The sequence below is a fragment of the Symphalangus syndactylus genome, chromosome X, assembly GCF_028878055.3.
Source record: "Symphalangus syndactylus isolate Jambi chromosome X, NHGRI_mSymSyn1-v2.1_pri, whole genome shotgun sequence".
In the NCBI taxonomy this organism is placed as follows: Eukaryota; Metazoa; Chordata; class Mammalia; order Primates; family Hylobatidae; genus Symphalangus; species Symphalangus syndactylus.
Genome location: NC_072447.2, coordinates 107332652 through 107360281, shown reverse-complemented (window position 1 = coordinate 107360281; position 27630 = coordinate 107332652). Strand labels below are relative to the sequence as shown.

At 42.5% G+C, this 27630-nt stretch overlaps 1 protein-coding gene across 1 annotated transcript; it reads right to left on the bottom strand.

Annotated features, from left to right (window-relative positions):
• Nucleotides 1–19507: 19507 nt before the first annotated feature.
• On the bottom strand, nt 19508–21601 carry BEX4 (brain expressed X-linked 4). The gene is made up of 3 exons (XM_055268693.2): nt 21455–21601; nt 20934–21012; nt 19508–20547 (listed from the first exon to the last, which is right to left on the bottom strand). The coding sequence occupies exon 3, from the start codon at nt 20540–20542 to the stop codon at nt 20180–20182; it is 363 nt and encodes a 120-aa protein (XP_055124668.1). The 5' UTR covers nt 20543–20547; nt 20934–21012; nt 21455–21601; the 3' UTR covers nt 19508–20179.
• Nucleotides 21602–27630: the final 6029 nt, after the last annotated feature.

The following is a 27630-nucleotide window of genomic DNA, read 5'->3' as shown; positions in this document are numbered from 1 at the left end:
GGCAGTATGAAAAGGCAGGGAAAGCCTGGGATTGAGAGTCAGGAAGATCTGTTGAAATTGCCATTTTCTTACTTCAGAACTCTAGTAATTGATCAACAGGATTCTTGGTAACCCAGAAAGTAGATTAATACCATGGCTTATTATACATGGTTTTAAAATACAAGACATACCTATATTATCTAGGATTGAGAGTAAAAATCTCTATTATGCGTTTCACAACCATTGATGTAGATGATTTCCAAGGCGTGCTTCTTGTATTTTCAACATTTATTGAGCTCCTGCTAACTGCTTTGGCCTTTGACTAGGTCTTGAAACATAGTGTACAAAACAAAGTTTCTGCCTTAATGATGCTTATATTCCGATTTACACTCTTTTAAAAAAGTGAGGTAAAATTCACATACAGGGAAATGCGCAGATCTTAAGTGTGCAATTATATACAATTAACTGTGTAAAATAGAATATTTCTATCACTCCAGAAAGTTTCCTGTCCCTCTTCCCAGCTACATCTCCTCCAATAACCACTTAGGTTATTTCTACAAATTTTTCTGTTGTAGAACTTCAGATAATTGGAATCATACAGTATATATTCATGTCCAGCATCTTTCACTCAATATAAAGATTCATCCTTATAATTTTATGTATTAGTTGTTTATTCTTTTTAAAAATTATTGTTGTATAGTATTGCATAGTGTGAACATACAAAAATTTGGTATATCTATTCAGATGTTATTGGACATATGAGTTGTACCCATTTTTGCCTATTATAAATATAACCACTATGAACATTCTTGTGTAAGCCTGTTTGTGAATATATGTTCTCATTTCTCTTGGGAAATACTTAGGAGTGGAATTTCTGCATTATAGAAAAGGTAAACATTTAATTTGATATGAAATTGCTAAACAGTTTTCCAAAGTGGTTGTACCATTTTATACTACCAATGTATGAGAATTTCAGTTGTTCAACATCCTTAGCAAAATGTCAATGTCATGAAAGAAAGATGGATAGAGAACTGTTCTAGAATAAAAGACATACCAACTACATGTAATGTTTGAATAAGGATTGTAAGTTAGATAATGGTAGTATATCAATTTTAAATTTTATGAATGTGATCATTGTATTGTTATTGTTTAGGAGCGTGTCCTTGTTGTCAGGAGATAAAATGCTGGAGTATTATGATGATGTCTACATCATCTACAGTTGGTTTTCAAATAGTTCAGCAATGTTAAATATATATATATTATATATAGAGAGAGTGATATATATATATATAAAGCAATTGGCAAAATATTAACTGGTGAAGGCAATCTAGATGAAGAAATTGAAAGTGTATTTCAATTTACTTTATTATCCTTAAAACATTCTGTAGGTCTGAATTGTTTTCAAAACAAAACTTTGATGGGGATGGAGGCAATGATATCTGTCAGCCTTCCAGAAGAAAAGGTGGCTGAATGAGAACAAGCATAAGATTGACAAATTTGGTTATGTGCAATCATGAAATGATAGTTTGCTCTAACACCTTTATAGAGTAACAAAAAGAGAGAGACAGCAGGCTGCTATCTGCTTCTGGTGGTAGTTTAAGAAATCATTCTATAGGCTGGCTTGTTGAAACAGACCACCACATGTCATCAAGACTTTTTGTAAGAATTAAAATAGCAGTATTTATATATCATGGATATGATCTGACTCCTGTGGGAGGAAGAGAGTTGGGGAGCTTGAGAACATCTTAATATCAATTTAGGTAGACTGGAAGCAACCATAAAGAGTTACGACAAAAAAGATAATGTTCTAGTAAGAAAAATCTAGTTTATTGTATCAGACTTTGATGTGGAAAGACAATGTGTGAGCTGCTTTGCCAGCAATGAGAACATATATTGATTTATTGGTCACAGGGACCAAGGCTGGTCTTGTTCCATTCAACCACCATCTATTATGGGATGAAAACAGTGATCTGCAGCTCCAGAACAAGTGTTCAGAAAGAGAGTGGAAGGAAACTTAAGAATGATAGGAATGGAGTATCAGGTGGTGTGAGGATGTAGGAAGGATGGGAATAGAGCAAAACTCCAAAGTAAAAGTAACATAATCTGTATTTACACAAGGGCCAGAGGTGAAACTGGATTCAGACTAAAAATATATCAGGGATATAGTATAGTAATCCCTCAGGACATAAAGTTGTTTCCCAAGAGCTATATTTTTCCTCCAATATTCTAAATATTCCGCAAGTGGAGTTCATCTCCAAAAACAGCTCATATAAGAATACATGAAAGTATTCACTGCAAGTCACCTTCTTTTTGTCTTAGAGAAGTCTGCTTTTGCAGAATGAGGATTTCCCAAAGAAATACCAATTTCATAGGGTTGTTTTAAGGATTATTGAATGTGATATCTTTTTATATGGTATTCTGGAGTCATCCTTTTATGTGATGGGGCAATACTTCAGGTAGGGAGACCAGAAAGAAGCTGTTGCAGTAGTTTATGGGAGGTAAAAACAACAGGTCTTGGTGGTTGATTGGATGTGAACACTAAGAAAGTCTGGCGTGGGGAACTAGTTGAATCTTGGTGTCATTAATATAGATAGAGACCCGAGGTGAGATTTGAGGTGCAGTGAGAGAACTGAAAGAGAAAACTATATTTAGTTCAAAGTGAGATATTTGCATGTCAAAGTTCAAAATAAGTTGGATAAAATATTCGGGAGCTCAAAAGAGAGATATATGCTGGACATACAGGTTTGGGAGTCAACACTTATATGATAGTGAAAACCGTAAGATCATTTGAACATTGTGGTAGGCTAATGATGTCCCCCAAATATATCCACGTCCTAATCCTTGGACTAGGTTAATTTTATCTTATGTGGTAAAAGGGACTTTGCAGATGTGATTAAGTTAAAGATCTTGAGATGGGGAGATTATTCTGGTGGGCCCTAAATACAATCACAAGTGTCCCTTATAAGAGAGAGGCAGAGGGAGATTTCACTTCAGAAGTCAAAAAACCAATACGATAATGGAAGCAGAACTTATAGTAGTGAAACCACAAGCCAAAAAATGCTGGCAGTCAACCAAAGCTGGAAGAAGAAAGGTACAGAGGAACCAGCCCTGCCAACACCTCGAATTTAGCCTTCTAAGACTCAATTTACAGTTCTGTCTTCCAGAACTGTAAAATAACAAATTTCTGTTGTTTTAAGCCACCAATTTTATGGTCATTTGTTACAGCAGCAATAGAAACCTAATACAAACATCTTGAGAAAGAAGAAAAGGTCTATGAAAGAATACCTGAAGGATACTGATATTTCAGCTGGGTTACAATATAGTTTATTGGCTATGACCACAAGCGGTGGTGTCAAAGAGATCTGTATTCAAATTCTACTCTATACTCACCAGCTATGTGACTTTGTACAAGTTATTTAAATGATATGTTGAGTTTTTCTATCTGTAAAATTGGGATGATAATAGCATATACCTCAAGGGGCTTTTGTCAGGATTAAAGGCTAATATCCAATTAATGAACTTGGTACATAGCAAATGATTCATAAGTGGTTGTTTTGGAGATGCAAGTGTGTTAGCATGATTTACAGCTGATAATCACTATGTAGTTAATAAATGTTTTTAATGTGGGGGTAAACCAACACCGAATGCTTTTCTTTTAGAGAAGTTATATTGAATTACCCATCTCAGTTCAGCAATGTAAGAGACTACATGAAGGCTTGGGACCAAAGCCTGCATTGTTAAAAAATAATGCATCTGGGCTGGGCGCGGTGGCTCACGCCTGTAATCCCAGCACTTTGGGAGGCTGAGGTGGGTGGATCATGAGGTCAAGAGATCAAGACCATCCTGGCCAACATGTTGAAACCTCGTCTCTACTAAAAATACAAAAATTAGCTGGGCGTGGCGCTCCTGTAGTCCCAGCTACTCGGGAGGCTGAAGTAGGATATTCACTTGAACCGGGAGGCAGAGGTTGCAGTGAGCCAAGATCGTGCCACTGCACTCCAGCCTGGTGACAGAAAGCAGACTCCATCTCAAAACAAACAAACAAACAAACAAATAAATAAATAAATAAATAAATAAAAATAATGCATCTGGCCAGGCATGGTGGCTCATGTCTGTAATCCCAGCACTTTGGGAGGCCAAGGCGGGTGGATCATTTTTGGTCAGGAGTTCAAGACCAGCCTGGCCAACATAGCCAAACCCTGTCTCTACTAAAAATACAAAAAAAAAAAAAAATTATCCGGGTGGCACATGCCTGTAATCCCAGCTACCTGAGAGGCTGAGGCAGGAGAATCACTTAAGCCCGGGAAGTGGAGGTTGCTAGAGCCGAGATCACGTTCACTGCACTCCAGCATGGGTGATAGAGGGAGACTCTGTCTCAAATAAATAAATAAATAAATAAGTAAATAAATAAATAAATAAAGCATCTATGTGGACTGCTCTCTCTCTCTCTCTTTCTCTCTCTCTCTCTCTCTCTCTCTGTGTGTGTGTGTGTGTGTGTGTTGCATTTATACTTTTGGGACCAAATAGGCCAAAATGCAGGTTGTTGAGGATCTGAGACAGTAGTAAAATCTTTTTCTGCTTTGACAGTTACTTTATATCTGTGACAACAATGCCACATTCTCTATTAAGGTCTTTCTCCTTTCTCCCCTCCTTAGAATTTTCAGGTGACATTTACATTGAAATGGTTACATGGTTACATTAATGATAAATTACCTATTCCTAAGAGCATAAACTTGAACTGCTTTTCAAAACTCTTGCTTCTAACTAAAGTTTCTAAAGTAAAATGTAGAACAATGACCAAGAAATGTGAAAGGTGTAATGCAAAAATTGAATCTGGAGCTAGTGGAATGTTAAATAAAGGCCTTAAGAAAAACTTTTCTCCTCCCAAATGAAAATAGCTTTATTATATTTATGATTTTTAAAGAAACTATGCAGGAAAATATTGAGAATTACTGAAAATTACACTATAGATCCCTGACACTGTGCATGACAAAAACAAGGAAGTTGGTGGGCACAGGTGGCTTGGGGTGGGGTGAGGAGGAAGAGTGGTGACAGGAGGGACAGGTAACAAGAAGCAAGGCCTGGTGGGGTAGGGCGTAGGAGGATTGGTTGGATAGGGGATGCAGACCTTCATTAATAACCAGAAAAGGGCAAATGCCAACCTTCATCGGTGATGCCATTTTTGACCCCTCAAGATTGGCGAAGACCAGAGTGACACGGTGGTGTGCACTGAGGCACTGTTCACAGAGGGGTGGAGGTGGGTCTCTCTGTGTATGGTGGGAGTGTGGTGGGGGTTTCTGTTGCACTGCCTGCCAGCCTAGAGGTGGGGTGCGAGAGTTGGGAGATTAAACTCTGCCGTTAGTCGAGACCTTCATGTGACCAGGAGCCAAGGTGTGAGTAAATTCCTCTTATTCAGGTCTTTTTTATTTTTGCAGCACTCCCCTTTTCTGTTGAGACAGGCTAGTGTCTGGCCCAGAGGATGAGGGGGAGAAAGACACTTTCCCAGAATGGAGCAGGTCTGTGTGAGCAACTGGACTTGGAGCTGTGCATCAGTGGTGGTGGCGTAAGGGGGTGTATGTGAAAGGGAAGGAAGGCAAAAACTGAAGCAGGTACAGGTCTGTTTGCTTTGACACCTCTTCAATATTTTGAAACAGAAATGATATGCCTTGGGATGGAAGGAAGGGCTGGAGAAAGAGGGTCAGGAGGGAACACACAGACCTGGGGGTAGCTTGTAAATAATTCACTTCTTTTACACCCTGCCTGCAAGGGAGTGCTGCATAAGCACCAAGATGAGGAGTATTGAGATGAAGGGGGAAGGACGTAAAAGAAACCGTGGTTATGTAGGGTGTGCAGATGTGGAAAAATGGAGACTAAGAAATCACTGAAACTATTTCCCTTAATCCAATGTGGTGGGCATTTTAGAGCAGGAGATGGGGATGAAACAGGGGTGAGAAGAGGAGCTTTGAGACTTGAAGGGATTGGGTATCCAGTCTTCAAAGAAGCCCTTGTCTAGTATACTGGTCCATCCACCAAGCACTTCAGTACCACTATCTTTCTTCTGTCTGCAGGTCCAAATGCCTATTAGGCTCAAGAAAGGAAAGAGGAAGAGGAAACTGACTGGGATTTGGGCAGGTCATTATGTGCCATGCTCTGGACTAGAACCCCTGGGGGTTGGGGGTGAAAGGATGGAAATGGCCCAGGCCAGAACATAACTAGGAGGAGACACTGCTCCTACTTACGTTTCATTCAGTCCAAGGAGAGGCTGGTAGAATGGTCTAAAGGAAAAATTGTTGAGAGAGACTGAGAGAATATATATGTGCTCTTTAGGTGTGGGAGAAGGGCAAGAACCTGGAGGGAATAGAGGAGTGAATTAAAGGAAAGGTGAGACCTTTGCACTCATCCCCCTGATTCGGGAAAACACACGGGTACTGGAATGAACAGCACACATTCAGTATTTCCTCCCTTTTTTCTCCAAGGAGTAATTGCAGTCAAAGAGGAAAAGGGAAAAACGACTGTCAACATGGAAAATTCCCACCAGGAAAATGAAGAAAGGGTTTGTAATGTAAAGGAAGAGCTACATTTGGAAGAAATTGAAGGCCAGGAAGCTAGAGGAAATAATCACCAGGAACAAGCACAACCTACCCAGGAAGATGCAGATGGCTTGCCCCATAGGCATGTCAATAACAATGAAGGGAGAGGGAGAAGGAGGAAGAGGAGGAGGAAGGAGACGGGGAGGAGGAGAAGAAAAGTGTCCAAAAGAGATTTTTAAAAATTAAGAAATAAATTTAGAGTAATGCATTGGATGAAAAGACAGTCCAGGAAGTGGCCTTATCCCATTTAGTGCTTTTTGTCTTGAATTGAATTATTTTTTCTTGTATTTCTAGGGCTTCATTTTTTTTTTTTTTTAATCCCTTCTCTGTGTGTAGGCCATTTACCCTCAAGGAAATTTTCACAGAATGGCTCTGCACCCTGTGGACAACCATTCCTGGACACAGTGAAGTGTCGTTAAGTTGACAGGGAGCCCATCAGCGCAGCACCTAATTACTTCTACTGGCAGGTTGCACCAGCATGAAACAGGGCCCCAGGGGACAGCATCACCTCCTTTGCCTCAAATTCCCTGAAGCATCTCTTTTCTTTTTTTTTTTTTTATTATTATACTTTACGTTTTAGGGTACATGTGCACAATGTGCAGGTTTGTTACATATGTATCCATGTGCCATGTTGATTTCCTGCACCCATTAACTCGTCATTTAGCATTAGGTATATTTCCTCATGCTGCCCCTCCCCCCTCCCCCAACCCCACAACAGTCCCTGGATTGTGATGTTCCCCTTCCTGTGTCCATGAGTTCTCATTGTTCAATTCCCACCTATGAGTGAGAACATGCGGTGTTTGGTTTTTTGTCCTTGCGATAGTTTACTGAGAATGATGTTTTCCAGTTTCATCCGTGTCCCTACAAAGGACATGAACTCATCATTTTTTATGGCTGCATAGTATTCCATGGTGTAGATGTGCCACATTTTCTTAATCCAGTCTATCGTTGTTGGACATTTGGGTTGGTTCCAGCTCTTTGCTATTGTGAATAGTGCCGTAATAAACATACGTGTGCATGTGTCTTTATAGCAGCATGATTTATAGTCTTTTGGGTATATACCCAGTAATGGGATGGCTGGGTCAAATGGTATTTCTAGTTCTAGATCCCTGAGGAATCGCCACACTGACTTCCACAATGGTTGAACTAGTTTACAGTCCCACCAACAGTGTAAAAGTGTTCCTAACTAAAATCAGAGCTGAACTGAAGCAAATAGAGACACAAAAAACCCTTCAAAAAATTAATGAATCCAGGAGCTGATTTTTTGAAAAGATCAACAAAATTGATAGACCACTAGCAAGACTAATAAAGAAGAAAAGAGAGAAGAATCAAATAGATGCAATAAAAAATGAAAAAGGGGATATCACCACCAATCCCACAGAAATACAATCTACCATCAGAGAATACTACAAACACCTCTATGCAAATAAACTAGAAAACCTAGAAGAAATGGATAAATTACTCAACAAATACACCCTCCCAAGACTAAATCAGGAAGAAGTTGAATCTTTGAATAGACCAATAACAGGTTCTGAAATTGTGGCAATAATCAATAGCTTGCCAACCAAAAAGAGTCCAGGACCTGATGGATTCACAGCCAAATTCTACCAGAGGTACAAGGAGGAACTGGTACCATTCCTTCTGAAACTATGCCAATCGATAGAAAAAGAGGGAATCCTCCCTAACACATTTTATGAAGCCAGCATCGTCCTGATACCAAAGCCTGGCAGAGACATAACCAAAAAAGAGAATTTCAGACCAATATCCTTGATGAACATTGATGCAGGGCTTCACTTTTATTTTGGGTTGCATTTTCTAGTCATACTTTCACTCATTTTTGTGTTTTTAACCTTTTGATGATATTGGATTTAGATGTTCTTGTTGTCACCAGTATCTCACTAGATTTTGTTTTATGGTTTCATATGCAAGTCTGCATTTTAATACGGGATTTTTTTCCATTTGCATAGAAAAAGTTCATATATGTACACAGAAGTACACAGACACATACACATATATATGATATCCCAATTTAAAATAGGTATATTTATATGTTACATATGTGCATAGAAAAATTTGGATAAGATGTACATGAAAAGCTTAACAATATTGGTTTCTCTCTAAGGGGCAGATTTATGGAAAATTTTGTATTTCGAATATCTGTATTCTTTCATTTTTTCAAAAGAATATGTTTAACTTGGCCGGGCGCAGTGGCTCACGCCTGTAATCCCAGCACTTTGGGAGGCCGAGGTGGATGGATCACGAGGTCAGGAGTTCGAGACAAGCCTGGCCAACATGGTGTAACCCTGTTTCTACTAAAAATACAAAAATTAGCCGGGCGTAGTGGCATGCACCTGTAATCCCAGCTACTCGGGAGGCTGAGGCAGAAGAATCTCTTGAACCTGGGAGGTGGAGGTTTCAGTGAGCCAAGATCGTGCCACTGCACTCCAGCCTGGGCAACAGAATAAGACTGTCTCAAAAAATAATAATAAATGAATAAATAATAAACTCCCTTTCATATATACATATATCCTGTTAGTCCTGTCCCTCTAGAGAACCCTGACTAATACAAGGGATATTTGTCTTAGTTTTCTTTATTTGCACTATTATTTGTCTTGACTGGTGTCAGGGTAATGTTAGGGCTGTAAAATCAGTTGGGAAGTATTTCCTCTTCTTCTGTATTGGTTTTATATTGCTGTCATAAGAAATTACTACAAGCTTAACATCTTAAACAATACAAATATATTATCTTACAATTATCTAGGTCAAAACAATATAGGTCTCACCGGGAAGAGACCAAGATGTCTCATTTCTTTCTGGGGACTCTAGGGAAACATCTATTCCTTCCTCATTGAAGTTGTTGGCAAAATTCAAATCCTTGTGTTTGCAGAACTGAGATCTCTATTTTCTTGGGCAAATCAACAACATAAATGTTGTAAATACCTGACAGACTTTAAAGCTAAGAGCCATTCCCAGTTTCCAAAGGTGGGTACTTCAAATACTGATCTTCTTCTCCAATACATATTCTAGTTAATATTTACTTTTCAGATACCTCAAATATCTACACCACACATTCTGTCTGGTTTTCATAGCTGTGTTCACTGCTGGAGAAAGTTGAAATGTGTTTATTCCATGTTACCTAGAACCAGAACTTCACTGTACAAATTTTTATATTTACTGTTTTTTTTTATTTTGAAGGAAAAAATAGCAAACTTATAAAAAATTGCAGGGACAGTACAGAAAATTTTTTCCCTGAATTATTTGAAAGTAAGTTGCCAGCCTGATGTCCCATCTATCCTATGAGAGGCAGAATTTTAAGATAATTCCTATGACTTTCACCTCCTGGGATTACTCCTATCACTATGTTACATTGCACAGCAAAAAGGAAATTATCTGGGTAGGCCTAATCTAAGCCCGTAAGCTCTTTAAAACGAGAAAGTTTTATCTGGCTGATGGCAGAAAGGGAAGTCGGAGAGATTTGAATCATGATGAGGGTTGAATGCATCTCCATTGCTGGCCTTGAAGGTGGAGGGGGCCACATGCAAGGACCAGAAAGAAGCCTCTAGGAGCTGAGAGCAGCTGCCTGTTAAAAACCAGCAAAGAAATGGAGTCATCAGTTCTACAACTTCAAGGAACTGAGTTCTGCAAACAACCTGAATGATCTTAGAAGGGGATTCTTCTCCTGGCCCTCCAGATAATAGCCCAGGACAGCCAACACCTTGATTTCAGTCTTGGGAGACCCTAAGCAGAAAACCAGCCAAGGCTACCCAGAATACTGACTTGCAGAACTATGAGTTAATAAATGAGTGTTGTTTCAAGCTGCTTAGTGTGTTGTAATACGTTACCTGCAATAGAAACTAAATATAACCCCAAATATCTTTAGTGCATATTTCCCCCAAACACAGACATCTTCCTATATAACTGCAATATGATGATCAAAATTTTAAAAATTAACATTGATATATTATTGCCATCTAAACTTAGAACCCAATAATTTTTCACCAGTTATTCCAGCAATGTTCTTTATGGCAAAAGGATCCAGTTCACAATCACCTGTTGCATTTAATTGGTGACTCTTTATTGTACTTTCATATAGAGTATGTCCTTAGGCTTTTGTTGACTTTCATGATCTTATAGTTGTTATTTTCTAGAACGTCCCTTATTTTGGATTTGCTTCCTATTTCCTCTTGAATGGATTCAAGTTATGCATCTTTGGCAGGACTATTACCGAAGTGATGTTGTTGTATTCTCTCTCTTTTTTTTTTTTTTTTTGAGATGGAGTCTCGCTCAGTGGCCCAGGCTGGAGTGCAGTGGCATGATCTCTGCTCACTGCAAGCTCTGCCTCCCAGGTTCACGCCATTCTCCTGCCTCAGCCTCCCGAGTAGCTGGGACTACAGGAGCCAGAGACCACACCCGGCTAATTTTTTGTATTTTCAGTAGAGACGGGGTTTCACCGTATTAGCCAAGATGGTCTCTATCTCCTGATCTCGTGATCCGCCTGCCGCGGCCTCCCAAAGTGCTGGGATTACAGGAGTAAGCCACCGCGCCTGGCCTGTAGTATTCTCTTCCTGTTCTATCAGGTGGCACACAATTTTGATTTGTCCCATTACTTATAATATCCTCATTGCCCATTTGTTTAAGATAGTGACTTCCAGGCCATTTTGGTACTATTTTTTCCATTGTAATTATTAATATTTTATGGTGAGGAATTTTGAAATTATGTAAATATTTATTGTGTATTTATATATGTATATTTATTTATATACTGACTTACGTTTTCTTTTTTTGATTCAACAGGCTATACTGTGTTCTATAGTTCTTTATTTTGATGCTCACAATGTCTCCTACTTGACTTGTAGAAGCTTCTTCAGGCTTGCTTCCACGTCCTTTTGGTATGCCTCCATCATTTCTTTAGCACTTTGCTTTCTGGCACAGCAAGATGTTCCGGATTCATTGTGTTATTTTCCTATCCTGTCCAACAATTCTCCAAGGATTCCTTGTTCCTTTTATTTAATAATGGCATTTTGAAAGCAAGATATGAACAATTAGGTGTGCTTATTGCTATTGAGGTGTTGTGGCTCCCAGGCCCTCTAAGTGGAAGGAATCAGGCAATATTTGTATATACACAGGGAGACACACACACAAATTCTCACACAAATATACATTCACACATTTACATCTATATTTCTGTATCTGTATCCATTGAAGCCATGATTTCACACTGATACCTAACTCCAATACAATACTACCAAGTTCATTCTAGTTTTCTCCCTTTCTATATTTGTAACTCTCTTCTATGACAATGAGAACCTCGGATCCCATTACCTTTACTTGATCAATTCCCCTATATGTAAACAATCTCCCATTTCCTACACTCCTCCTTCCCTGCTTGGAAGCCCCACTTGACATCCTCCCAACTGTGGATTACAATCCCTGTTTTCCAACCCACTTTGTAGACCTGTTCTGGCTGAGACATAGTGCAACAGACTTCCTCCCTACCCAACTTCTACCATACAGGTACCTTTCTCACACTGTTAGCAGCATGGACATGCTTCTTCACCTCCTCAGACTCTGAAACCCTGCTCCAGTCTGCCACACACTTCCTCCACATGGACACCCTCTTCAACCAGATAAAACTCCAATGGCTGTCTCCTGTCTGGGAAGCCCTCATCGTAATTCTTAGGCTCTGACTCCCTGCAATGAGCTGCTCTCCCAGCACGAATGCCTTCCTCACCCTGCTCAGGCAAACATAGCTCCCTCCTCTCATCTGATAAAGACACCTATCTCGACCTTCCCCATCTCACAGTGTTGGGACTGAATTGTTGAGGAAGGGAAGGGGGAAGGGCTGAGGACAAGAAAAACAAACATTTATTTCTGTTTTATGACTGAACTATGTAACTACGTTACCAAACTAAAAGATATAAGCAGCATTGGGCTTAAGTTAAATTCAAAAGTAAGTATAGCCCACGTGTGGTGAAACTGTTCACAAAACAGCACTTGATCACAAACGGATCACCATCTTCATGCCCAATTGAGGATATCCTCTGTCAATAACTCCATTAAAATGATGGTAAGGTTGCCTCTGACTACATGTAAGCAGCAGAGGAGTCAACAGAATCTTTGTTTTTAACTTGGTGCAGGAAGAAAAAAGGGATATTTGTGAGCCAATCAGCAAATAGCTTCTCTCAAGCCTCTGAGATTTCTGGAGACACACCAAGTAAACATTACAGATGCTACTAAAGCAGAATGAAAGTGGGCACCTGCCTACTACCCTGGCACCTAACTTTCTGAAGAGATGGGCTCTCTCTCTCTACACACACACACACACACACACGCATGCACAGGCACACACACACCTAAGATAAAAGAGACAGGGCAGCCTTTGTTAAAGGCCACAGAAGAGGTCAAGGCCCCATGTGCTGTGCATCAGTGACAGAAATGGAAGAGATTGCTTCTAGTTGGCATGATCTCAGACACTCTATGATCAGGGCTGGGCCTTAAGAAATAGGTAGTATGAGGAAGAGGAAGCCAAGATAGAGAAGGGGGAAAATGGAACTCTGCTTCAGAATACCCACAGTTTCAACCCTTATTAGGTCTTCCTTACCAGCTAAATCAGCTCCTCCTCCTCTATATGAGTAAGGCTGTTCCTACTTTGTTTGAAGATCCATAACAACCTGCCTCAAGATCCCTTGTAAGGGAGACCAATTGTCCTCATTCCCTCCTCATTGCCCCACAGATGTACTTATTTTCTCTAAATCTGTAATTAGAATCAAATCCCAGTATGCTGGAGTGTGGGAAAGTGGGAAGATTGAAATTAGAAAATCAAATAGCTCACACACCAGATAAATTACAAGCTTTTTAATATTTATATTGTTATAATGGGAAATATAACCTTACCTATTTCAGCCTCATTTTTGGTTGGGACCCCAAGACAACTGGGTGTCAACTACTGCTAAATTCCAAAGTGGAGAGTAAGGTGATAAAAGCAGGTTTTGCAATGGACATGAATGAGCACTGATTCTGTTGCACTTAAATAACCACCGACTTGCAGCCTACAAAAAACATTTGAGAGGCCGAGAAGATTGCTGGAGATTAGAAGAAAGTTTGTTTGTTTTTTTTCCTGTTGAGACAAAAAAAAAATAATAAGCTGGAATGCAGTGGCACAATCTCAGCTCACTGCAACCTTCACCTCCCAGGCTCAAGCCATCCTCCCACCTCAGCCTCCCAAGTAGCTGGGACTACAGGCTTGCACTACCACAGCTGGCTAATTTTTGTGGGTTTTTGTTGTTGTTCTTGTTTTAGAGATGAGGTTTCACCATGTTGCCCAGGCTGGTCTCCAACTTGTGAGCTCAAGTGATCCACCTGCCTCGGCCTCCCAAAGAGCTGGGATTACAGGCATGAGCCACTGCGCCTGGCCTAGAAAGGAGTTTCTAATGAGAGCTGTTGGTATTCCATGAGTGCCCCCACATAAGGAAGGCACAGGGGCTTTTCATATCACATCAAGCTTGCGGCGAAAATCTTCAATTTGGCCATTCAGAGCTCCTGGAACTTGATAACATAGTAAGCATCCGAATTATCCCTGAGAAATCCAAAAAACAAGAGACTGGCTGACCAGCTACCTTGATATCAGAGTGAAGAAAGTTTGGGGAGAGCCTGGACTCTTTGAATTTGAGAGTCATTTTGGGCAAAGGATGTGTAAGTGCTACGCATAGACTTGACATGGGCCATATGGAAGACAGAAGCAGCTTGGAGATGTAATAGATTTAGATCATGATGGTCTTTTGGAGAAGACAAAAAACACCTTAAAATAAACAACCTGGAGATATACTGCTGGAAGGTTAAAGGCTAAATAAGGAGTCAAAAGCAACTAGCCCAGGGATATGTTTTTCAAGAGAACAGCAAGGGAGTGCTCCTCAACAATGGGAGACTCCCTATAGTACTCTGAAAAATGTCACATAAGAGGAGGAGTCATAGAAAGTGCCAATACTGGATGGCTATAACAGTATCAATTATATAAGATTTTAATTTCTTCTCACCTCCTCTCTGCCCTCGTTGAATAGAAACTGTTTTTTTTTTGTTTTTTGTTTTTTGTTTTTTGTTTTTTTTTTGAGACGAAGTCTCGTTCTGTCGCCCAGGCTGGAGTGCAGTGGCGCAATCTCGGCTCACTGCAAGCTCCGCCTCCCGGGTTCACGCCATTCTCCTGCCTCAGCCTCTCCGAGTAGCTGGGACTACAGGCGCCCGCCACCACGCCCGGCTAATTTTTTTGTATTTTTAGTAGAGACGGGGTTTCACCGTGGTCTCGATCTCCTGACCTCGTGATCCGCCCGCCTCGGCCTCCCAAAGTGCTGGGATTACAAGCATGAGCCACCGCGCCCGGCCTCTTTCTCATCTTTGTGTGTTGATGTTTCTTCAATCTTTGAAGCTGCTGTCCTTTGGATTTTTTTTTTCTTTTATCCTATTTGATGACCTTGGGGGTTTCATTGTGGTATAGTTCAGTTGACTGGTTTCACTTCTGGAAGATTTTAGGGGGGCAAAGTTCAGCTCAGGACTCCTGGACTATGTGCTGCAACACTGGGGGACTGGCATCAGCCCCCACTTTGTTCTCTGGCTCCTTGAGGTTAGGAACCTGCTGTGCTACAAGAGCTGAGGTGTTCCCGGACTGCTGGTTATCACACTACGATGGGAGGTGCCAGCCAAAGCACTTCCTAGGGCGGTAGCAGTGGGATCCATCCTTGTTCGTATGTGGCAGTAGCATCTGCAGCTACAGCATGGTAGGGTGCACACTCATCTGCTGCGACAGGGTACTCATGGGTGCTGTGTTGCTGGCCTCTGTGCGGGCCTTCGCAGCAGCGGCTAGCATTGACAGCGCGGCTGTGGGGGCGGGGCGGTGACAGGGCCCAGCCGGCGACTGTGTGCATGTTCACACTGGTGGTGGTGTTTGCGCCCTTTGTGAGCTGTCCAGCTGGCAGCAGTGGCCTCTTAGGGCAGGGGCGGGTTCAGTTTTCTCTGTGCTTAGTTTCGCACCTGGAGGCCATTTCCACGCACAGGGGTGGGGCACTCTGCCTGCCAACTCTCCAACAACAATGGTGGTTGGGGAAGGGGGCGGGGTGCACTCACGCCAGCAAAAATGGCATGGCCGGGTGCACAGGCACACCCGCGCTGGTGGGAGAGGGAAGGCAAGGTCGGCCTGCCAGCACACACGCACTGGCAAAGTGATATTGGGGGTGGCCAAGGGTGAGTATATGTGGGAAAAGCGGCCTGGTGAGGCTACAGTTGGGGGAGAGTGCGGGCGAGCTGGTGCGTGTCAGCGGGGACCGTTCTGCTAGGGCATTCTGCTGGTTAGGTAAGATCTTCCCGCACCAGAGCTATGATGTGGCATGGGGGCTGCATTGCAAGCAGGCGCGGCTACGCTGGGCCCCCGCCAGAGGCCAGCGGATTGAGAGGTGCTCAGGTCAGACCGGTTCCGTCTCCTGGGCAAGATTGCTTTGCAGAGTTCAGGTCCCACAGTTGCCCTAGGGCTAAAGTCTCCTATAAGAGCGAGTCAAGCCTAGGGGGATGGGCAACACTGACCATGCTCCCACTACAGATGCTCCTGCACCAAACTCTCTGGCCTCCACTCTAGCTGGAGTTCTACCCCTACCACTTCTCTGAGCAGCTCTCCCTGCCAATTCAAGTGTCCACAGTGGTCAAGGTTCTCCTCCTGCCAGGATTCCAAAGGCCTGTGGGCAGAGTTGGTTGCTCTTTGTCTGTTCATCTCACCCCTTCCCCAGGAGTAGTTGGGGACTAGGAGTGAGTCCTGGTGTACCTGCCCCAGGCAGTGTTCCCAGTTTCCTCCCCCTTTAGTGCAGCATCTGTGTCTCTCCTCTGTCTGCTCTCAATGCCTTCCCTCAGAAGATCTGCTCGGAGTGTGCCAGTCGATGCCCTGTCCCTCCATGGGAGATGTTCCTCCTGGCTGCATCTAATTGGCCGTCTTACCCCCTCTCTTGGTAGTTTATTCTTGTTATATTTGAACTGTTTATTTGTTTTTGCTTTTTTCATTAGAAGTTCAATTATTTTCTTGCTGGCTGTCCTGACCCATATGGGCTGCTATAACAAAATATCATAAACAGAGTGGCTTATAACAACAGAAATTTATTTCTCACAATTTTGGATGCTGTGAAATTCAAGATTGGGTGTTGGTAGATTCCGTGTCTGATGAAGGCCTGCTTCCTGGTTCACAGAAAAGGTGAAGGAGCTCTTTGGGTCTCTCTCTCTTTTTTTTTTTGAGACGGAGTCTTGCTCTGTCACCAGGCTGGTGCAGTGGCATGATCTCGGCTCACTGCAACCTCTGCCTCCCGGGTTCAAGCGATTCCCTTGCCTTAGCCTCCCCAGTAGCTGGGACTACAGGTGAGCACCACCACGCCTGGCTAATTTTTTATATTTTAGTAGAAATGGGGTTTCACCATGTTGGCCAGGATGGTCTCGATCTCCTGACCTCGTGATCTGCCTGCCTCGGCCTCCCAAAGTGCTGGGATTACGGGCGTGAGCCACCACGCCCAGCCTGGGGTCTCCTTTATAAGGGCACTGATCCTATTCATGAGGACTCTGCCCTCATGACCTAATCACCTGCCAAAAGCGCCACCTTCTAATACCATCACCTTGGGAATTAGGTTTTCAACATTTTAATTTTAGGAGGGACACAAATATTCGGTCCATAACACTGGCCTTTTTAAAGACTTCTTCAGTGGTATCTCCAATTTCTGTAATATGAAGGCAGCAGCATATGCTGCTGTGTAAGATTAGACTGACTCTCCTCTTCTCAGAGGTCTCGTCAGTCTTTCTCCTCTTAAGTTCTGGAAGATTTGCCAGGCATTAGTTCCCAGGCATCCATCCCAAGCTTTGCTCCAAAATCCATAAAAACATGCACATTTTCCTCAAGAAACTAAAATTTTACAAACATGAATGTATAAACCACTGATAGGGATGAATGTGTTAGCCCTTTTTCTTCACTCTTGGTTTATTTGCTTTTGTTGGTTTTTATAAAAAGAGCCATTATATTTTCTTGCTAGTCTCTTTAGAGGCATTCACTGACATCTCTCTGTTGTCACCTTAAAAAGACAAAATGTATTGCCCACCAAGATCAAGGAAAGCTGACCCTCCCATGGGATGTAGAAATGTGTTCACTGTGATAGCTCTGTTCTTCTTCAGTCACCTTCTGATCCAGCCCCCTCTAGCTTTTTCTAGAAAGTTCTCTCTTTACTCCTCCACCCTTGCAGCAACACAGAGGTAAGGGAGTTTTCTTCAGTTCTTCAAACAATCATGCTCCTGATCATGTTCTGGTTACTGAACTTTATGTCCTCTAAAGTTTTCTGCTCACCGCCTACCATCACAGAAACTCCCAGGATAGGAGTCTTAATTTAGTTCTCCTTCAACCAATTACATTGTGACCCCATTCCCTGACCTTTACCATTTCCAGCAAATTCTGTCCTTATCATCCCACTCTCCCAGAAACACCAAGGAGACAGGGCTCATTTTGGTACTTCAAAAAACCATATTCTGAACCCAAGCATTGACACTTATTTCTTCCAGAAAGTCTGTCCTTATTCCTCATCCTCCCCCAAAAACCCCAGTGAGGAGGCTTCAGCTTTCTTTCAACTAATCATGTTCTGATCTCACACCCCCACAGCTAGCTTTTTTTTGTGAGGGAGGTAGATTGAGGCTACTTTGGGAAATCCACAATTGGTCGTTGCCAGAAGGCACAGTACTCATTTTCAGAGGAACCAAAAGATCATTCATGGACTCTACTCAGTCAACTAGCCTTTTTGAAGTGCCTGAGTTCACCACTGTGCGTTTTCAGATCAGACTCTATATCATCCTCTTCCTCTAGACAGGTGAAAAGATCACTCCAGCTCCAAAATTATCAGAGGCACAGGGTTTCCCTTAAATGTGGTTTTCAGTTGAACATGCAGGCAGAAATTCTGATGACTAAATAGTGTGAAGTTCATATAAAGTGATTTTTGCGTAAGTTGTATATGCTTTTCCATTTACACTGATTGGCAATCAGTACTTACTGCAAAAATTTCCAAATAATTCTTTCTGGAGGCAATGTGGCGAGAAGACAAGCACCCTGAAGCACTAAGGCTGTGGTCACAGCTCTTCCATTAATTGGCTGTGTGACATTAGGAAAAATCGCTTTCTTAACAGTTCCTCACTTGTGAAACCAAGTTTGCACCAAGTAAGTGATTTTCATTCTTTTTTTTTCACTGTGATCTAGTTAGAAATACATCTTAAAGGTGGCAATATTTACTACACAGAACACATTATTTTCTCAAAAACAATTCTTAACACTACTCACCGGTGACAGGATGACTTTTGTTTTTTTAAAAAATTGCTTGTTGTAACCCACAAAACTGATTTCAAGAGCCATAGAGTGGCAATCCTAACTTTGAACAACACTGGAGGATCTTATTTTTTTTATCCCTCAATATTCTAAAAATTAAAGTGTACTTGAGATGTAGAAAAACAACGTATAGAAAAACAGCCCCATTCTTGCTGATTCTCTTTTACCATCCTCAGCTTGTCATGAAGTTACAAAAGTCAAATATTCTGCATCTCCAGATGATAAGGTCCAATAGAAAATGGCCCAGGCTGGATTCCCCCACCCCCAAAATATTCAGCAGGGGTTAGCCTTGGTACTTAACATCTCTAAGCCCCAGTGACCTCATCTGTAAAAGTGGAATAACAATACAGATTTTATAGGTTGTTGTAAGAATAAAATGAGATCCTGGATGTGATTCTGCTGACAGGGGTGATGAATTGAGTTCCTCAGGCTGTGACCTTCAGGCATGTTTTGTTTTGCACAGTGAATAACTTTGCCACTGTCCCTACCACTCCTATAATCATCAGTCTTATTTTAAGGTCTCACACTTTTCTTTTTTAATTACTTGCCCATCAAAGTCAGATTCATCTTGATATTCTTTATTGTTTACGGTTATGACACATTATACACACACACACACACATCTATATAGTTACATACACACACACCAATGGCACTGATTTTGGTACACATCAGAATTACTTAAGAGAGTTTGTTAAAAATGGAGATTCTGGAGCCCCACTCTGTGAGTCTGGACAATAGGTCCCACATTTTTAAATGCCCCTGCCCCCAAGGTGTTTTTATACAGATGGTAGACTCACTCTGAAAACCACTAGAACATACATTCTTAAAATATCAAACATTGAATTCTGGGTATGATCATTCTTTTTTGGTCAGGGACAAGAAACAAATTGTCAAAGACAACTGAGAGTTTGAGTCCAGGTAGCCGGAGGAGGAAAAGTAATATTTACAAAAAATAAGGACTGGAATGAAAGAGGAAGATGATGGAATACAGACTGCTTTTTGAACTGCTTTATGCATTTCATATTATGAAAAGAGTATTTTTCCTAAAATAGGTGAATTGCCATGCTGACCGTAACTTTTAGGCTGAGACAAAACAATATTCAATTAGAATTCTAATTTCCATTAGAAACTGGTAAGTGGAAACACCAAAAGGCTTACAGAAAAAGTAAATCACAAAAATACAAGCTTGTAAAGCAGTGTTCACATTAACCTCAGCAAAAACTTTTAGGATTCAAGGTATGAGGCAAAAGTCATAATGGTTATCAGGTTCAGGAGTTTGGAAGCGCATATAGTGCCTCATCTGCTGTTCCCTAGTCTTTCTCTTGATTTCCATCATCTGCCCTACAAATCTTTCTACATCATCTCTGGCTTCATTGTGCTCAATATGCCTATTAGGTATGGCCCATCGAAAATTAGGCACAAGTCGCCTAACTCGCCCCCGCCTGATATTTCCTCCAGGCTTCTGGCCTTCACCCCCTCCCAAATGGCGGGATTCTTCTTCATTCTTCGTGGGGGCCTGCTCCCCTCCTTCGTTTTCTTGTTGGGCATTTTCCCCGTTGAGATTGTTTGCCGCTAGTTCCTCTTTGGACTCCATTACTCCTAGGAGACAAGAGAGAGAAAATGGGCCGAATTCTTGGTGGACTGATAAGCACTGAGGACAGAGGCCCTACTAGGCACCTTTTAAAATTCAGAGCCCTGGACTTGACTTTATACTCCTTAACATTTCATTTTTTTCCACCTGAGAAGCCAGTATGCCCTGTGGGGTGCCCCCAATCCGAGCCCCTCCCTCCCGCAAAGCCCACCATTTTGCCTGTAGATCCATCTCCAGGCTTTTGCAGGCAGCAAAATGGAGGACGAGGATGGGGTGTGGGAAGGGGAGGGTTGCATGGGGTACAGGGGGGCGAGGGTGAAGGCATGGATAGGTGTCTCAGACTGGGCTTTCCTCACGTTCCGGCCCCCACCTCACCACCGTCCCTCGCACCGACCTGGGCCTATCCTTGCAGTCTCCTCCTCCTCCCGATTCTTGACGCGAGGTGCTCCGCTGCAACACTTAGCCCCGCAGACCTGCAGACGGCCGGGGTGGGGGAAGTGGGGGCTGCTGCAGCAGAACGCTAGCTAGGACCTACCGCCATCAGGCCCCTTCCCTGCCCCGCCCCGGGCCCGGGCCGGGGCCCTGGCCTTCCTCGCCGCCCTCGCCCCCCGCCTCAGCCGCCCAACCCCGCAAGGTGAACACCATTTTCTGCACCAAGAAGGGCGGGGTAGGGGTGTCGGAAAAGCTTGCGCTGGTGGCGGAAGCAGGTGTTTCCGAAGGGTCGTAGCCCCAGGACCGCCGGCTCCCTGGGGGCCGGGCACCTCTCCGCTCAAGGAAGGCTCGCGGGCCAGCGGCGGGGCCCTGGGGCTGCATCGCGGACCGATTGCGTCTCCGCACGGCTCCCCTGGGGTGGGGCATCCGCAGGCCGGAGCCACTCCCCCACACCAACCCCAGGGACCCCTCCGGATCCCTTACCTGCTCCCCCTCCGCTTCCTACTTTCGGGGCCGCCCCTGGCCCACACGTACTCAGGGCCACCGGGAGCAGGTACCACCGCCGAGAAGGGAACGAGCGACGATGGCTTTGACGCCAGAGCGAGACAAGACTCAGTGTTGGCCGGTCACGTGGGGCTGTTGTCATCGCCAACGGCTCCGCCCCCGTCCCACGCCCCCTCCTGCAGCCCGGAGTCAGGCGGGGCTTTCGGGCCAGCCCCTATCCTCATCCGGAGTCTCTTTTAGTATCTCCAGCCTGGCCAGCCCTTCCAGTCTCCTGTCTTTGTGTATTCTTGGGACTTCCTCTGCCTTCCCAAGAAGGAAGCTGTCTTCTCAGGGAGCTGTTGGCCATTCCCACTTCTGTGGGGACTTGCCTCTCCCTGTCCTGGGCTCCCAGGATTTTCCCCACATCTCCCAACCAGGACCCGGGCGCAGAATTTAAAGGGGTGCAAAATGCCTCAGCAGTCAAGAAAAATAACATTTTAATGCAACATTTTAAAAAACAAAATTATTGCAAGAAAATTTATGATGAGCAAGATGTCAAAAATTTAAATAAAGAGAGCATCTGTCCCGCCCACCCCAATGGCAAACTGTGGTCCTTGTTACCAATGCTCACCCTTTTCTCTATACCAGAACGTTTGGGGGGAACAGGAAATGAGTCAAGGACAGTGGAGTTTTTTCTAATTCTTCTTAATACCTTTCTGTTCTGTTCCTTTTTTTTGGTGGGGGGACAGAGTCTCGCTCTGTCGCCCAGGCAGTGGCGCGATCTCGGCTCACTGCAAGCTCCGCCTCCCGGGTTCACGCCATTCTCCTGCCTCAGCCTCTCCGAGTAGCTGGGACTACAGGCGCCCGCCACCACGCCCGGCTAATTTTTTTGTATTTTTAGTAGAGATGGGGTTTCACCGTGGTCTCGATCTCCTGACCTCGTGATCCGCCCGCCTCGGCCTCCCAAAGTGCTGGGATTACAAGCGTGAGCCACCGCGCCCGGCTACAATTTTATTTTAAGACAGAAATATCATGCCTCTACTTGCAGTAGAAGAGCAACAGAAATGGTAAATATCTGGGCAAATATAATAGAATATTCTTCTTTTGTCCTTTAAAATAAGTTTGTTGAAAGCAAAAGTATAACATTGTGTGATAGGGTTTTCAGTGAATGTAGACATAGTACATGAGATATTTATAGATAATATAAAGGCATAAGGGGAAGGGTATAGGGTTATAAGATGATTTAATTGATTTCAACAAATCAATTAAAATGTTAAATTTTGATTCTAAAATTCTAAAAGACTGCAAAAAGTTAAGATAATAGTTTGTGCTAGATAGAGTGACCACTAAAAGTGTAAAACAAAGAAATAGTGTCAAAATCACCACAGAAAAATTAAAATGGACTATAAAACCTTTCAAATAAACCAAAGGAAAGATGGAAAGGGGAAATATAGAAATAAAAAATGGAGGAAATAAAGAGAAAATAAGTAATGAAATGGTAGACATAAATCCAAATATTTGAAAAATTACATTAAATGTAAAAGGCCTTTTGATATAATAAAAATAAATACTATATTTAGTCTTTGTCCCCAGTTCTTGGCACAGAGCTCCTAAAATCTTCAAAAGGTTTTATACAATAATGAGATGGCTCTTGCAGGGTGAGGGTGTAGTTACTTTCAGGATGCAGCCTGGTTGTCAGAAAAACCAACCAGGTAATTAAAGTGTTAGGACTTTCAGCCCCACTCCCTTGATATCCAGAAGGTGGAGAAATTAAGTGTAAGTCGCCAATGGCCAATGATTTAAATCAATCATATCTATGTAATGAAGTCTCCATAAAACCCCTAAACAATGGAGTTTGGGGAATTTCCAGACTGACAAACACATTGACGTGCTGGGAAGATGGTGTGCCCCAGAGAGGACGTGGAAGCTCCACATCCATCCTCCCCACCCTGCCTGGCCCTGTGCATTTCTTCCATTTGGCCATTCCTGAGTTATATTCTTTATAATATACCGGTAATAGCAGGTAAAAAGTTTTCCTGAGTTCTAAGAGTTATTTTAGAGAATTATCAAATCTATGGTGGGGGAACCTTAGAAACCCTTGAATTTGTAGTCAGTTGGGCAGAAGGGTGAGTTGCCTAGGGACCCTACTTGTTTGTGGCTGGCATCTGAACTTGGACAGCCTTACAGGACCGAACCTTTTAACTTGTGAGATCTGAAGCTAACTTAGGTAGATAGCATCAGAATTGAATTTAACTGTTGGGCACTGAGCTGCTGTTGAAAAATTGGAGAACTGGCTGTTAGTGTGGAAAAATGACACACACTTGATGTGAGAAAACACCACACAGGTCTAAATACACCAATAACGTGATAGAAATTATCTAGTTTTTGCATCAATTGTAGAGGGAAGAGTGTTGAAGTCTCCTAATAATGTCACGACTTTGTGTATTTTTCCTTTCCTTGCTATCAGTTTTTACTTTGCATATTTTGTAACTCTGCTGTTTGCTGTATATACATTTAGGATTGCTATATCTTCTTGGCGGATTGACTGTTTTATTTGATAATATCCGTCTCTGTATCTAGTACTTATCTTTGCTCTGAAGTGTACTTTATCTGAAACTAATACAACCACACTCCTGTTTTCCTTTATTTTCATAATGTATATTTTTCATCCTTCCATAGTCTGAATGTTTCCCCCAAAATTTATATGTTGAAACTTAATTGCCAATTTGAGCCTATTAAGAGGTAGGGCCTCTAGGAGGTGATTAAGTCATGAGGGCTCTGCCCTAATGAATGGGTTTAGCGACCTTATAAAAGGGCTACAGGGAACCAGATTTGCCCTTTTGCCCTTCCACCTTCTACCATGTAAGCACACAGCTTTTTTCCTTTTAATTACGTGAGAATATAGCAAGATGGCCCTCGCCAGACAATAAATACCAGTGCCGTGATCTTGGACTTCCCAGCCTCCAGAAATGTGAGAAATAAATTTGTGTTCTTTATAAATTACCCAGTCTAGGTATTTTGTTATAGTAGCACAAACAGACTAGCACTCATCCCTTTGCCTTCAGCCTACGTCTGTCATTTCATTTGAAGTGAGATTCTTGTAGCAGCATCTACATGATAGATAATAAAAAGATATTTAGTTGATTTTATTTGCATTCTTTACATAATTAACAAGTTAGAACATATTTTTTCATGATTATTGGCTATTTGCATATCTCTTTTTTTGAGACAGGGTCTTTCTCTGTCTCCTAGGCTGGAGTGTAGTGGCACAATCATGGCTCACTGCAGCCTCAACCTCCTGGGCTCAAGTGATCCTCCTGTCTCAGCCTCCTGAGCAGCTGGGATTACAGGTGTGAACCCCTGCACCGGGCCTCTTTTTTTTCTGTAGGTCAGATAACCTTGTTGGACCTCAATTTCCTACTTTATAATGACAAAGGAGTGTCTTTGGGTCAGCGCTTTAGAAAGTAGAGTCCCCAGACAACCGATATCATGAGGAACATGCATTCTCTAATAAAGGGACAGGTGTCATACTGAGGATGAATATTTGAAGGGACAGTCTCCAAACACATACAGATCAGAGATCCATAGACTCTTTAATAGATGTTGACAAATCAACCTGGAAAGAGGTTGTACTAAGTGACATCCCCACTAGCAATATGAGACAGGGTAGATGTCCCTGCATGCACACCTCACTGGAGTCCTGAATAGTCTTTTTTATACTTTGATAACATGACAGGTGGAAATTTTCTCACTGTAATCATATTTAACTGGATATTAAGGTAATTTTTAAAGAATTCTCTAGTAAACAACTACTCTGTTAATCATCATTATCACTATTTTTCAATGCGAAAGGGTCCAGTTACATATGCAGCCTAACAGACACAATAAGCAACAAGCACATGAGCCTGCAGGGTTCTCCTAGGGCTACTGCTGACATGTGAGTCCACGACAGGGTCCAAGGCCTTCCCTCTATGATTGGATGTTAGCATTATTAGTTTCTTCACTCCTCTGTGGCTTTTCTCAAATGACTCTGCTTGTGGACTCTAAATGGCACTACCTCTCTGGGTAGCAGTATGGCAATACTTATCAACAGGCTACATAATTGCACACCCTTTGCACCAACAGTTTTTTAGAAGGTTATCTTCAGGATGTAGCGAAGGACATTATTAAGGATTTGGATATAAGGATTGCCATCTTTTTTGTTGTTGTTGTTTTTGAGACGGAGTCTCGCTCTGTTACTCAGGCTGGAGTGCAGTGACGCCATCTCGGCTCACTGCAACCTCTGCCTCCCAGGTTCAAGTGATTCTCCTGCCTCAGCCTCCTAAGTAGCTGGGACTACAGGCATGTGCCACCACACTCGGCTAATTTTTTGTATTTTTTAGTAGAGACAGGCTTTCACCATGTTAGTCAGGATGGTCTGGATCTCCTGACCTCGTGATCCGCCCACCTCAGGCTCCCAAAGTGCTGGGATTACAGGCGTGAGCCACCGCGCTGGCCCAGGATTGCCATCTTAATAATTCTTTACCTTTCCTTCTGGGCTAGAATTTAGGAAGAGAGACCAATGGGAAGCAAAGACATCCAGGGGCAGAAGGAAACAGAGGGATATGTCGTTGTCAGTACAAACACACAAAGAGAGAGAGAGAGACAGAGAGAGAGAGAGGGACCTCAAACAGATTCTGTCATCACAATACTATAATTCTTCCAAGCCAGTTAGCTGGGCTCAAAGTGGGCACATTCCACTTACCAGTGCAAACAGCCACATGACCATTGCCCTGAACTGCACTCTTTAGCGGTGTACAGACTCTGAAAAGATACCATTCACAGAGTGTAGATAATAGGGAATATCAGAACACTCTAAATAACACGGGCTTGTGAAAACTGATTATGTCACATCTATAGGATGGAAATTTGGAAGGCAACAAAAACAAATTTTGATGAAAACAAAGATGAGAGATGATATGTTGCCTAGCAGATTAATAATAATTCCCATTACTTCTAATGTTCAGAGAGACAGGTATTTTCATGCTGCAAAGTTAAAATATATACAAGTAATATAATGGTTTTTTTGAGACAGGGTTTTGCTCTGTTGCCCAGACTGGAGTTCAGTGGAGTGATCACAGCTCACCATAGCCTCAACCTCCCAAGCTCAAGCAATCCTACCTCAGCCTCTTGAGTAACTAGGACTACAGGCACATGCCACCATGCCTGGCTAATTTTTTAAATTTTTGTAGAGATGTGGTCTCGCTATGTCACCCAGGCTGGTCTCCAACTCCTGGGCTCATATTATCCTCCCGAGGCAGCCTCTCAAAGTGCTGGAATTACAGGCATGAGCTACTGTGTCTGGTCAGTAATAGCATTTTGAATTCATTATGCTAATATAAAATTTTATCATTTACCAGGGTTTTGAAAGGACACTTTCAAGACTTTATTATAAAGAAACGCTTACTAAGATATTTTCATGTATATGAACAAGAACATTAAGTATGCTATAGTAAACTGACTATATTTCCATCACTAGGGTACTGGAAAAATAAATTTTGAGAGCTTTATACTATGAAACACTTGGTCCTTGTAAAAAAAAAAGTGAAATTTTGTTGCAAAGTAATTTAAAGTGCTAGCATAGAAATGTATTTACATGGAAATATATTAGATGCAAAAGCAGGTTGCAATGGTCACAAATAGCCTGGATCCATTTTTGTTTATATGGGTCTCAACCTATTTATCCAGATGTCCTGAACATAAAAGTAAAAATTACTCTTTTGTTCAACCTACAAAGCATAGAAAGAGGTTTCACTTTTTGCCTAGATACCCAGGGTATGTCTACTTTCTTCCCAGACCAGAAAACTGTCTGGCTTCCTGTTCATGGATGCTCAAGCTGCAGTTCAGGCCTATGTCACGAGGGGGCACCACTGTACCACTGTACCAAAATTAAGAAAAAATTCTTTTTTTTTTTTTGTGAGATGGAGTCTCGCTTTGTCGCCAGGCTGGAGTGCAGTGGCACGATCTCGGCTCAATGCAACCTGCGCCTCCCGGGTTCAAGCGATTCTCCTGCCTCAGCCTCCCAAGTAGCTGGGACTACAGGCGCATGCCACCACGCCCAGCTAGTTTTTGTATTTTTAGTAGAGACGGGGTTTCACCATGTTGGCCAGGATGATCTTGATCTTTTGACCTCATGA

Bases quoted from the DNA above. Each gene is read 5' to 3' on its own strand.
- BEX4 (XM_055268693.2), bottom strand. From the start codon at position 20,542: ATGGAGTCCAAAGAGGAACTAGCGGCAAACAATCTCAACGGGGAAAAT.